Consider the following 14,685-nt stretch of genomic DNA (forward strand, 5'->3'; position numbering starts at 1 on the left):
TAAAAAATAAAGCCATATTCCCTAAAACAAAAAATATTACCTCTCTTAATTACACACACACATACAGGGCTTGGACAAAAATATGGAAACACCTTTAAAAAAACATGTTTCTTTGCTTAATATGGTGTAGGAAACCCGTTGGCATCCAAAACAGCTTGGAGTCTTCTCGGAATGGATAAATACAGTTCCTGTATGTTTGCCAAGGGAATATTATACCATTCTTCCTGCAAAACGGTGGCAAGTTCAGATAACGATGTTGGCGGTGGATAACGAGAACGCACTTTCCGTTCCAATGTAGACCACAAAGGTTCGATAATATTCAGGTCTGATGACTGTGGTGGCCAGGGGAGATGGGACAACTCATCCTCGTGCTCAGAAAACCAGTCCTGGACAATGTGAGCTGTGTGAACAGGGGCTTTGTCGTCTTGGAAGACACCATCCCCATCGGGGAACAAAGTTTGTACCATGCGATGAACTTGATCGGCCAAAATGTTCACATAAGTCTTGGCAGTCATGTGCCCTGACACAGTTATCATGGGGCTAGCAGAGAACCACGATATGGCTGCCCAAACCATAACAGAACCCCCGCCATGTTTCACTCTTGGCAACAAGCAGTCTGTATTATAGGCTTGAGATAGCGTTCTCCAGACGTAAACTCAGCCAGAAGTGGGAAACAATGTGAAAGAAGACTCGTCAGACCATATTACTCGCTTCCACTGCTCTATAGTCCAGGCTTTATGACTTAAACACTGCCTTTTCTTGTTACGGGCATTAGCATCACTGATGAGTGGCTTCTCAATTGCAGCACGGCCAGCAATTCCCTGTTTATGAAGCTCCCTTCTAATTGTTTTGGTACTCACAGGGTTCGGTAACACAACATTCATTTCAGCAGTAACTTTTGCAGCTGTGGTCTTCTTATTTTTTGTTACAATTGCCCTTAATGATCGTCTGTCACGATCACTCAGGACACACTTTCGTCCGCGCTGTGATTTAGCAGATGATGTTTTTCCGCTTTTCAAATATGCGGAATAAATCTTCGATACAGTACCTCTTGAAACACTAAACACCTCGGCTACCTTGCTTACGGAAGCACCTACCATACGTGCTCCAACAATTTTCCCACGTTCGAAGTCTGTTAACTCTGACATAATGCAATGACAACCTCACATAACAGTACTCCTACAACAACTGAACTGTTTAGCACATTTACGAAGTTGTATAGGTGGCGTCAGTAGTCAAAAACGCCAGCGCCACCTACATATTCCATTAAAATCAATCTTTCTTTTCAAACATGCATTTCACAAGGTCTTTCCATGTTTTTGTCCATCCACTGTATGTATATATGGATTCAACATGAATCTCTATTAATTCAAGTGCAACCACAAAACACTCAACCAGGTAGACAGAAATTCATGCACAGCATATTGATACATCACACTAATTAAAATGAGATATGCTCTTTAAAGTTTTGAAGCTAGTACAGACATCATTCAAATGTTTCTTGATCAAAGATAACAAATACTAGAGCCAAAAAGTAATAAATTTCAAAAAAAAAACTAACACAGTTAGCATTTTTTATAAAATATATACGTGGATGCATTCTTACATTTTAATTGCATTAAATTTATATATATATATATCATAATAAGAGCAAAGGGAAAAAACGGAACACTGTAGATGCGTGATTAGAGCCATATTGAAGAATTTTGATTGCGTAGTATTTAAAGAACTTGGCAGTCGAGGCAGTTTTAATTCCATTTTTATTTCCAATTGATATTTGTGGCCACAATCACTTGGCACCCTAGTCATGCCTTTCCACAGAAGATTTACATTTTTGATATTGTTGGGATAGAAAGCAAGCCAGCGAAATCACATCTTAGCACAGTAGCGAGCAAAAGCTGAAGTGCGTAGTTATGCAAGATGGAGGTACGCGAAGAGAAAAGTTTTGGTTTACAAGGACAGTTTCAGTTCCCAATGATTACGTCATCAGAGCTGCGCCGATCATAGAGTGATCTAGAAATGACGCAATGCAAAGAAGTTATTACGATTTTAGAATAGAGAGGAAGAATTAATGTTTATAGTTTAATCTATAATTTTGATTCATATATTTTTATCTTACATATATATGATAGGTTAAAATATCATACAGAAAACAGAGATTATCTCCAGTATGATAAAAAAAAAATTATGATATTTTTATTTCAGGAAGACTTAAAAATGACATGAAGCTGAACACACGTACACACACATATTAAGAAGCTTGTTTATATACAAAAGGTGAACAAAAGAAACATATCAAAAGAATTTTAAAGTTTTAAAATTTTACGTGATGATGGCTTTTGTTTAAGAAATTTTGTATTATGTATTTGTATTAAATCTGAATTACATGAAACTGATGGAAATGCTATCCGTCCAACAGTTATATGTTACGAATAATTATTTAAATGCAATCGTAATTTTTTTTTTAAAGGAAGAAAACTTTGCAGTATAGCATGCAACAATTATATCATCCTATGTTACTATTAGTTACAGCGGCACATTTTTAATAAAATACACTTTTTGTTAATAATGAGCCACATTACAAATAGAAAAGGTATAGCAGAAGTGTAGCAGAATGCGAGCGCCACCTAGTGATGAATTTCACGAAAGCCACTGAAAACTGGGAACTGGAACTTCATTCAGTCTGGCAGGCCTTGAGTATAAGTTGGCCTTGCACAGACTATCAGACTATGAATTCTGCACATGTGCAGTATCACTATGAGATGTAATAGGACAGTTTGGGCCTGCTTCCTTGGATGATTAACATATTGTATCACTTCTCTAGACTGTACGATTTAGTCTAATTAATTTTGTTCTTTAGGAAAACACAAAAACGTATACTATTTTGCTCTTTTGGCGACCCCTGAACATATAATGGAGACAATTAAAAGAATTTCTAGTAAATACCGAAAAAAAAAAAGGTATTTAAACTTGTGAATACCGGTATTACAAAATCATACAGATGGGCTCAAAATACCCGTATTCAGTATCCCGGTATTGCAATCCCCTAATTATAAGCTTTTATTTAGTTCACTCATGATGTTTCAGTGTTTGTGGAAGATTATCATCGACTTATAATCTACTTTTTATGCAGCTATCAAGCTCAAATTTTGTGTACACACTGTTTTTCAAAAACAATGCATTGCGGCTATGCGATTTTTCCAAAACTTTTATGTTTAAATGATTTTTCACATGTATCTTCATTTAACAAATAAAGTGTATCAGAATTTTACTGTTTGCACAATTGAATATAGTGAAAAAAAATTTCAATGCAAAAATGCATAAAAATGCCTGAGTTTTTGGCAATTTTTTGATAATTCTAGACTATTTTACATTTAAGATTTCAACATCTAAAAATATATCAGGTGTTAAGCTTTGAATTTTCACAGATTATAAAACTAACTTTTTGTCCTCTTTTAAAATAAGAATGATTAAAAAAAACTTTTAATTGAGCAATTTTCTGCATTTTTTAAAAGGAATATGTTGCAGTCTGAGGCAGACAAAATTTAAAAAGGTTTTGTGTCTGCTATCGTGGCCTAGTTACTGGTGAATCAGTGATATTAGTTTTTTCTTTCTAGCTTTAAATAAAATACAGGTTGTAATACTGTTATTTTATCCAGTTTCCGAAACAGTATTCAGAGTGATTTCTTCATTCTTTTAATAATATTCAGTTATTTTTCTTTATTTCATAATTTTTTATAACTTATTGCTTTTGTTTTAATAATGACTAAAGATTTCATCTTTGATAATGTGTAATTGAGTCCAAAAAACAGAAAATAAAATACAATTAAAAAAAATGGTTTTTATACGGTAAACTTTTATCTGAAATGGATATATTTAATGCTCTAAAAAAGAGGAAAAAATTTAGATGTAGTTTAATGGGAATAATACATTAAATAATTCTATTTACAGACTTCACTGCAACTTTATATTGTGAGTAATAACAGCCTGGGGTACCTAAATAACAAAATCTGTTAATTTGATTGTATTTTAAAACGTCTAAATATTATTTTTAACTTATAATGGCCAACCCACACTTTTATTATTTGTGATGTAAAATTGTAGATAAATTCTGTAAATGGAATTATTTAATATAGTATTCCTGTCAGAATACATGATAAATTATTTTTCTCTTTTTAGTACATTTATTATCATATCCCTTTTAAATAAAAGCAAGTTTTTATGCAAAATTATTACAAATAGAAAATTACAAATTATTTTAAGCTTTCTGTCATTGCAGGAGCCATTTGAATGCAAACAGTGTAGCAAAAGAAATACTCTCTCCTATCTTAATGGTTGGTAAAATACAGGCTGTAAATATTTTCATTAAAAAAAATGCTGCATTATTTCCAAGAATACTATTTTTAATTTTCTATTTGTGGGAATTCCCCTCATCAAAGAAGACTACTAACATAATCTTAGGAAATATATTTTCTTTTAGTTGAAATTAATGCAAAAATATACGTTGCATTTTTGCCAGTCATTGAAGAAAAAGTTATTTTCATCATTTGAGTTTTAAATACTAATAAACATTAAAAAGTATGTAAATTATGTTATTTATTGTTTATGTTATTATGTATGTAAATTATGTTATTTATTTATTGTTTGAAATGTATATATGTAATGTCAAAATTAAATCAATTTGCATAAAAGAATTTTTATGGCAATTTATTGATTTTTCTTAATAAAGTTCTCTTTCTTGCTTTTGTGAAATTTGGTGGAAATTATATGATAAGTTTATTCTGTTCTTTACAGGGATTTGATATGGAAGATGCTATTGTACTGAATAAAGCTTCTCTTGAGAGAGGTCTTTTTACGGACATTGACTGGAAAACAGTATATTATGATTTTAATGAGTTGGAAAGAGAATGTGAAGTAACAAAAGTAGAAGATGCATGTCATTCTAAAGCCAAAACTCAAATTGAATTTAAGCGTAATCCAGCAGATCCTCATATTGAACACCTTTTGGATAATGATGGGCTTCCATATATTGGCCGGATAGTCAGAAATGGTGATGTTATATTAAGGTAAAAAAAGATGTCATCCCCCCCAATAAACATATATTGTAATTGCAGGGCTTTTTGCTGTAAATTGCTACCCTTTAGGTTGCAAGAATTTTTGAGAAAACCAAGAAAATCTTGGTTGACAGAATACTATAGGCATGAATATATGAATCAGACAATTGGATTTTTTACATGGTGCTTCATGCTGCTGAGAGGTACTTTGGACATTGGCTATACTGATAAGCATATTTTGTGCAATGCTGTGAGGGTTCGATCTTATCAGTTATGTGCCTGTGGGAGCAGTGATGCCATGGGCCATAAAACAAAGCTTACTATCATGTTTTCAATGGAAGAAGGGATTGTGCTGCTTGAAGCAGCAGATCTTAATACTAGAACTGCGGCAGTTTCGGTGTACCTAAAACTGCGGGCTGGGTTAAATTAGCCCCAATTAATAAAAACCCGTGTTGTTATGTTAAAAGTACGCTGTAATTATTTGGTAATGGCATTTATTCATTTTTAACATTAAATTGTTATAATAAGTGATAAAAATAATAAGATATTACAATATGGAATATTGTATATAGTTAGTAAAATATACAGACAACTTTAATAGAAATATTTAGTTTCCTACCAGTCAAGATTTCCTACACAGTTCATGCACATTTTGGGCAACTTCTTTTTATATATTTTGTACACTTTCCACATATCGGTATTTTACAGTCAGAACAAGTATTTACAGTTTTGTTTCTACACTTGAAAGCTTGGCAATGAACCCTTTTTTCCATCTGCTCAGATTCTTCAGTAGTATTCGCTTTTGTCTGTGCATCTGACTTGTACTTTCTTTTGTTATTATACGCACTACGCAACTCTTCAATGAGTTGTTGAAGATATTCTCTCCTTGTAAGTTTTTTCCAGTCACTTCTTCGTATAAAATCCATGAATTAATTCATGCAAGATCAAGAATGTTGTAGAATACATGAACTGGCCACCTCCTTGATCCTGCCTTCACAGAATATTTTCGAGCTATTTGGTCGGCAATGTTGACACCAAATTTTGATTTATAAAATGATGTTGTTTCTGGAAGCTTTTTGGGGTGATTATTGTTGATATCAACTGTGGGATGAAGGGAGCTCAATAATAAGACATTTTTGCTGGTTCTTTCCTGATAAACTATCAAAGTTATATCATCATGCTCCAATAACAATGTATCATATAATGGCATCTTTACTTTTTTCACAAATTCACGTACTTCTTTCCAATGTCATTTCATCGTTCCAGTTAAACTAGTGTTCTTCGTTTTTAACATTTGGGACAAATTTAGTGTAGTGAAAAAATTATCTGTAGTGATACTTCTGTCTTTATTTTCGAAAGACAAAACAATGTATTCGGAGAACAATGTATTCGGACGCAAAACAATGTATTCGGAGAGGGATAGGTTTTCAGGACAATCCTCATCTTTACCCAAATATGGAAAACCATTGATCGTGCATTTACTATCAACATCAGTGGCAAGCCAGAACTTTATACCAAATTTATCTGGTTTACTTGGCATATATTGCGTGAAACGACATCTGGCTTTAGATGGAAACAGCTGTTCATCAATAGTTATATATAGTCCTGGTTTATAGCAAGTTATTGAATTTTCAATAAATTTCTTTCAAACTTCAAAACTGAAACAGAATTTATCTGTTTGAAGGTGTTCAGATAGTGTACTTTTTTTGTCGAATCGCAGAAATTTCAAAATTTCTCTGAATCTATCTCTCGGCATAGTATCGCGGAAAAAAGGGTGGACCCCCAAACAACAGACCACAGACTATCAAGCTCTAGATTATTTGCACCGTATATATCTCGAGCATACGAAATTGATATAAAAGCATCTAACTCATCTAAAGTTGTTCACCATTCATTTTTTCCCATTTGCGAGTGAGGTTCTTCCTCTGTACAGTTTTTGATATAACAAAGCATAGGCTCATCTATAAGTAGCCTCCATGAACTAATTACAAAGACATTTTCAATATTTCGCTTTGCATAACTGGTTTGGCCACTCTTTTCTTTGAAAACATTATGTTCAGCAATTCTTTCACGTATGCAACTTCCAGAGGTGATGATTTCCCAACACGTTCCATCATTTGTAACAAAAGTTCCACAGTTAATTTCATCTGGATTTGAATCTGATAACTTTTTACGTTTATTTACACAGTGTTTTTTCTTTCCAAAAGTGGTTTTTCTGCTACTACATTGTACAGGCAAATTACATACGGTATCTTCATCCGAGGAAATATTTTCTTCATCTGGAGGCACATATTCATCATCGCTGAAAACAGTTTCTTAATCATTATCATTTTCGGATTCATTTTCCGATAATTGTCGCATATATTCGAGGGCCTCAATAACTGTTAATTTACACATATTTCTTCCAGCCATTTTCACCTAATATCAAATTTTATCTCTGCGTGTAAACAAGGTGGCAAAAATTGAACAGACTGGTACACTCAAACTATCTTTAATTCAATGCGAACAACCAGTTTTGCAGTCATAAAAAAAACAGATATGCGCCTGTTAGACTACCGCATTGGCTGTGGTAGTATTGCACCACATTCCATTCAATAGGCCAAAACAAAAAACATCGGACAGAAAACATTCCTTGAATACGCCAAACAGAGGCATTTTTCCTGTGTGGAATGACCATGGGAGGGGAAGGGGCTCAACAACACTGGCTACAACTACTACAAACAAAATTCTCAGCTGCTGTTTTGTTATCAGTAACTATCTACTGACCTTGAAGTATTGTTCTGCTTTACATCTGGGAAATGGAAAGAGGACTGAAAAAGCTTTTCTGATTCCCGGAAATGTTGAATTGCAAATTTGGTACTTGTGATTATATAATGGGATCAAAATGACCCATTCCATGGTTTTAGGTATAATTATTAAAAACGAAAAAATGGTCAGTATTTAATGTATCATATTTTTACAGATTATTATTGGCATAAAAATAGGAAAACTCAAGAATTTTTTTTTCAATTTCGTTAGTAATTTTTTGAAAAAATCAGAAACAAAATTGCTTTTGGGTCAAAATGAACCCATCTGCGGTTCTAGTGTTAACTTTATCGAGATAATCTTTTCTGAGGACTATGGTTGTAACTCTCTTTTTGTGCCTTCTAGTACAGTGAATACAAAGTATAATTTTTCATATTAAATAGTTTGAGTGCAATATTTTTTTTTTTTTGTTTACTTAATAAAGGTTGAGAAAATAATTAAGGATATGTTTTGGAACTCATAAAATAATCCAAACTCTGTTTCAATATATATCTAAAGTAGTGCACAAGTCTGAATTTACTGCATAGTAAATCTATATTTAGTTTTATAACTCACATTTGGATTTCACTTAAAAAAATTCAGTGATAGAAAATAGAATTTAGTTCACATGCACAAAAAAGGGGGGACACTTTTTTGTGAATTTTCTAACATAACACTTACTACCATAATCTATCTTCATTTTTTTTTATTTCTGCAGCTTAGTTAGCGTTAATTTTCTTCTTTTAATGTTATATTATCATGTAGGACCTAATTTTGTTTTAATCAAAATGACATGTTTTTTCCTGTTCCCTTTTTGAATACATTTCACTGTAATTCGTCAAGCCCTGCAACTGCTAGGGGGAAAATAGCTTACACTAATGTAGACATAAAGCCCTGCTTAAAAAATTCAGTAGTCCAGATTATACAGTCAAAAATTGTTAATCCAGACTCGTCGGGACTTTGGCGATTCCGGATTATCGATTTTTCCAGATTATAGATCATCAGTTTAAATCTGGTAGATGGCATGCAGAAATTATAAAGTTAAAAATATGAAACCGTAATTTATGAAGTAAAGAGCAATTATGATCTAAAGGGTATCAAAATTTATCAAAAAAAAAAAGCTTAATATTTATTTGTTTACTTTATTAAACATTTCTTTCAATGTAAGTTGTTTAAGTTGCTTCGTTTTATGTGATAATACTTTCTCTTTAATAATATAAACAGACATAATTTCTTGTTCAGTTACAAAGTTCCGCTGTTCAAGTCCTATAATTGCTGTGTCGAGAATACCGACTAATTTGTCAACTAATCATAAATTCTATTTGACATAATCGAAAGTTCAAGCTTACTTTTATAAAATTGCTCTAATTGTCTGCAAAAAATAATAAGCAGGATCCAATTCGAAGATTAAAGAACAACGCAATCTGCAACATTAACTGAATTATATAATTTTAGCTTAGCTTATACCATTCGTTATACATTAAACACATATGCGTAAATGTATTATGCACATGCGCACACGCATATTCGCAGCCGTGCATGCGCAGAAAGTTTGTAGCTTTGAGGTCCGGATTATAGATCATTCCACCAAGGTGATAGACGACGGACATGGGTGTCCGAATTAATGACTTTTGACTGTATTTGGTTTGTGCTGATATTATTGTAGATTTGTTAATAATTATGGCTGTCTTTTTTGTGTGTGTTTGTGCATGTTTGTGTTTGTATCCTTTTTTTGTATGTGTCCTGTTATTTGTTTCATGTTTGGATTTTACTGATGTACGCATTGAACATGTAATATATATTTTTATCTATTTTAGAATACATATTTATTTCTGAGTGAAATTAATTGATTTTTCACTTCTGTCTTAACTACATGTTAGACATTATGCAGCACAGTTAGCAAATGCTTATTAGCCACTGGAATATAACTTCTATGCAGATTAATTTTAGTGCAGATTGAAAATTTTACTGAATAGATGCTAATTATATCACATGAGTCAATTTAATAGTTACTTGAAAAACAGTTTCCGCCTCTCCAGTTTATTTAATTTTGAGAATAATAAAAATAAATAGCTTTCAGCTATCTTTTTTAAATATTTTGTTTCTTTTAAAATATATTAATTATGCAGAAATTTCTAAAAAATAATTAAAATTTTAAGTGTAAATTTTCCATGAGCTATATTCAGGGATAGCTTGATTTATTAACCACTTGCGCTAAAAAGACGTGCCATGCATGTCGAGATGCTTTTGTCTCAAACTGCGAGCGATGTGAACACCACGTTATCGCAAAAATGAAAATAACATGGTACACATGTCGTCTAACAACGAGATTGTTTATTTCTCGAGTTACAGCTTTGCACTCGCAAACACGGAGCGGCGTAAATGAGACGCTTCACTAACATTATGGCAAGAATTGTTATATTGTAGCACACTGCACCACAACCATGAAGTTTAGTCATAGCGCAAGTGGTTAAGCTGAAGTAAATTAATTCTGAAACTAGTTCTGTACAAGTTTTATCTGGCAACAGCGAAAAATCTTCTAGTTGTGAAATTGCCACTAAGGCACTCTTTGGAACTGTTAATCAATATGATGCCACCCTTGCAGGAAAAAGATATTACATAATAAGTTGGAGGTAGAGGGTTTTGCAAACAGACTTATATTTATGAATGAAGCCACTTTTCAAGTTTCTTGCAAAGTTAATCGCCATAATTTAATGATTTGTGGGCATGGAAAATCCACATGCCATAATGAGTGTGATTCTCCAGAGGTGAACGTTTTCTTTGCCATTCCAACATTTGTATTCTTGGTCCCCCTTTCTTTCATGGAAAAATTGATTAATGGCTGCATTTATCAAGATATACTATCAGAATGGTTGTTTCCTCAGTTGAAGGAAGCGGTTCCGACTTTATTCTGCTGCAAGATGGTGCTCCTCCACACTGGCATAAAAATGTATGCCAGTACTTAAATGTTAGTCTACTCCATCGTTGGGTTGACTGTGTTGGGTGAAACAATATGCCATTGCTTTGTTAGCCACTGAGATCTCCAAATCTAACCTTTGTGATTTTTCTTGTTAAAGATAAAGTGTTCATGCCTCCATTTTCCCAGGATGTACAGCAACTGAAGCTGTAGATAACTGAACTTCTCGAATTATTAGCAAAGGCTATTTTATCATGAGTGTTGCAGGAGCTGGATTACTGCATAGATATTTGCTATGTCACTGGAAGAGTACACATGAAATAGCTATAGAAACTTGGTTGACTACATTCTCACTGTGAATTTGATTTATCTAAATAAAGTACAGCATTCATGGGTATGCTTTTTTTTTTTTTTTTTTTTTTGTCCCATTCAATATGAAATGCCTTGTATATTATAAGAACAGAATTTTGGCAGAGATCGTTGAACGTCTCGATACTATTTTCTCCCAGTTTTGTAATTATTAGAATTGGCTTTAGCCATATTTGCTTATGTAAGTTGAGGGATCGAGGCAAAACTTTATTTCTACTTTGTCTTGTAACTCTCATACTTAAAGTACACAAGAGGCAAAAAATATCCAGCCTTTTAGGTAAAGTATATTTCTTAAGCTTGATGCCTCACAACATCCTTTATTTATTTTTTTTTCCCATAGTAATGCTGTAAAATTATATGTAAACGGTGAGTTAATTTAATCAAGAATGCAATACAATAATATTTATGAAAGATTTTCTGTAAGAGCAGAAATTATAAATCGAAGCAAATAAAATGTACGGAAATTCTCACCATGTCATTTAACACTTAATTGGGTAGCCTTTAGTGTTAATCATGGCTTTGCAATTCCTTCTCATGGAACCAATTATTTAGGTTCTGCTATTTTTATAATGTGAAACCAAGAATGAATTTTTGCTTTCGTTTGTTGAGTTGTTTCTGCCTACCTAATTGGCGGCAAAAATAAAAGTTTGGGCTATTCCCAGAACATTCCATGTGTGGAATACGTCGTATATCCTTTAGTGGGTAATTATTTCACAAGACACACTCTTTTAAACTACATGCTACTTTTATTATATATACAAAATATATCATCACTCGCATACACACTTATATCTACAGCTGATCGCATACCAGTCCTTTTTCTTATTACTGCGTGCGCTTCGATGCCTGACGCTGTGCCAGCTGAAAGTCCGATTATGATATACCACTTCCCTCCCCCTTTATCATAACTGCAGTCTATCTGGGGGACATCGAATTCTACTGGACTGACGCAAAGGTTGTGGCACTGCTGGTTTCTTTGGTAACCTGGTTGTATGAGCAGCAGGTCCGGTGGATGGAACATCTGGTACAACGTTGGGCTCAGGAGGACGACACAGACTCATCTGCCTGGTGACTGCCACCTTTGGATGGTTCTGAAAGTCCACTCTTATCAGGCTCTTTGAAAATCACAAGAGCTGGAGGTGGATATATGAACCCCTCATCTGTTACGGTTCCTCCATCACGCATCTGATCGACATGTCGTCGCCATAGCTGACCATCAACATTTATGGTGTAATGAAGCTGCCCATCCTTGGATTGGACTGTTCCAAATGTCCGTCGTCTATCACCTTGGTGGCAATTTCTTACTGCCGCTCTTTCTCCTACTCTAAATCCTCGGTGTGCAAACTCGTAGGTTCCTTTTCGAACTCTGTCTTCCATCCTCCTTTTAAGATCTGGTCTCAATAAATCTGTTCTTGTTCGAATTTCCCTCTTCAGTATTAGCATTGCAGGGCTCTGCAGAGTGGTTAAATTCGGAGCTTTCCTATATTGCATAAAAAATGTACTGGGTTTTTGTCTCAAAGTTCCTGGATAATTTTGCATTCTTCTTAAAGATTGTTTTACTGTAAACACGTACCGTTCAGCCTGCCCGTTACTAAATGGTTTAAATGGTGCTGTAGTTTGTGTTTGATTCCGTTACTCTGTTGAAAAATCTTAAACTCATATGAAGTGAAATGTGGCCCGTTATCACTCACTAACAATATTGGTAATCCGAATCGTGCAAAAAAGTTCCGTAAACATTCTATTGTTTTGAAAGTCGAGCTTGTTTTCATTGGATAGGCTTCTAGCTATTTTGAGTGAGCATCGACGATTATCAAAAACATATGCTCAGAAATAGGTCCTGCATAATCGATGTGAATATGTTCCATTGGAGCGCTCAGGTACTCCCAATGATGAACTTTTACCTTAGGAAGATCTATTTTATGTTTTGCACATTCAGAACAGTTTTTAGAAGTATTTTTGATATCGTTATCTATACCTTTCCAAAATACGTAAGATCTAGCAATTGCTTTCATCTTTACAGTCCCTAAGTGTCTGTGGTGCAACTCTTTCAAAACATTCTCACCGTATCATTTTGGAATACAAATGCGTTGACCATACATTATACAGCCATCTTGGAGACTGTACTCCATCTCCCTTCCTTTCAATTCACCGCCGCTTTGTAGTATTCATAGCAGAGGTCTAAGTTCAGCATCTATTTCAGTTTCTTTAGCCAAATCTCTGGCTGTGATTGGAAGAGATTCAATCTGCTGTAATTGAAAAATAATTACATCATCCTGAACAGACAGCTGCTCTGAGTTCGTCGGCAATCGTGATAGAAAACATTACCATGCTCGTTTGTTTTACGGTAAATAATATCGAATTGGAATGACTGTAAAACCAAAGCATAATGTAGGAGTCTTGTTGCTGATGACTGTAAAGCCAAAGCGTAATGTAGGAGTCTTGTCGCTGCCAAAACTGGCATGCCTTTCTTTGAGCGGAAAATTGCAACAAGAGGTTTATGATCTGTAATTAATGTAAATTTTCTGCTTTTTAACTACAGAAAAAAAAAATTTTTATTCCCCAAATGATTGACAAAGCTTTATCAGTTTGAGAATATTTTTTCTCTTTTTCAGTCTGTTCTTGAAGCATATACAATTGGCCTTTCTGTTCCATCAGTAAGTTTGTGACAAAGTACCGCACCTAACCCCACTAGTGATGCTGGCAACTGATCAATCCCTAATATTTTTTCATCAGTTTTATATAAATCATTAGCATGAAATTTATGATCTAAAAGTTTTATCTTATGCTGAAAAAATTTACTTTCCTCTAAATTTAATTTCAGTCCATAAGTTTTACATTTCTCGAAGAAATTTTTTAAAGTATTTAAATGTGTCTCATCATCCGCCCCTGTTATCCGCGCATCATCTATGAAGACCTTACACCCTTCTATTCCGTCGAATAGTCCATCTACATACCGTTGCCAGATTGCCGGCACTGCATTTAGCCCGAACATTAATCTCTTATATAATCCCTTCTGTGTGTTTATTGTTAGCAATTTTTGAGTCTCAGGGTGTACTTTCATTTGTAAATAAGCATGTTTAAAATCAATTTTTGAAAAATGCTTTTCCCCGATCAAACATGAAAATATTTCCTCTATGGTCAGCAAAGGGTGTTGATGCGTAACAAATATTTTTGTTTACTGTCACTGAGTAGTTGGCACAAAGTTGTATAAAGCCGTCCAGCTTAACTACTGGTACTATCGGAGTTGCCTATTCTGAAGTTTCAACCTTTTCAATTATACCCTCTTTTTTTAAGCGATCAATTTCTTCATCCATCTGGCCCTTTAACGCAAACGGTACTTACCTAGCTCTACAAAATTTTGGTGAAACATTTGGTTTCATTTCAAGTTGAACCTCATAATTTTTTATCTCTCCTATTTTTCTGTCAAAAATATCCTTATATTGTTCCAATAATTTATTTAAACTACTGTTTTGAGAGACAGAAGAGGTCCAATCTAAATTTATTTCTGAAAGCCATTCTCTACCAAATATTGTATCAAAGTTTTCTTTAACAATGTAAAGA

General features: G+C 33.8%; 1 protein-coding gene across 15 annotated transcripts in view; it reads left to right on the forward strand.

Annotated features, from left to right (window-relative positions):
• The window catches only part of LOC118205064 (DNA-directed RNA polymerase I subunit RPA2-like), a 233,168-nt gene that overhangs the window by 166,489 nt on the left and 51,994 nt on the right, over nucleotides 1-14,685 (forward strand). For all 15 annotated transcript variants that reach the window (XM_085818432.1, XM_085818443.1, XM_085818441.1 and 12 more), the window contains one exon: nucleotides 4,795-5,066. In XM_085818432.1, coding sequence (XP_085674558.1) covers nucleotides 4,795-5,066 — 272 coding nt within the window. The remainder of the gene's footprint in view (nucleotides 1-4,794; nucleotides 5,067-14,685) is intronic.

Source organism: Stegodyphus dumicola, chromosome 6 (genome assembly GCF_044657685.1).
Source record: "Stegodyphus dumicola isolate Sdum_Otavi_A_Nest chromosome 6, ASM4465768v1".
In the NCBI taxonomy this organism is placed as follows: domain Eukaryota; kingdom Metazoa; phylum Arthropoda; class Arachnida; order Araneae; family Eresidae; genus Stegodyphus; species Stegodyphus dumicola.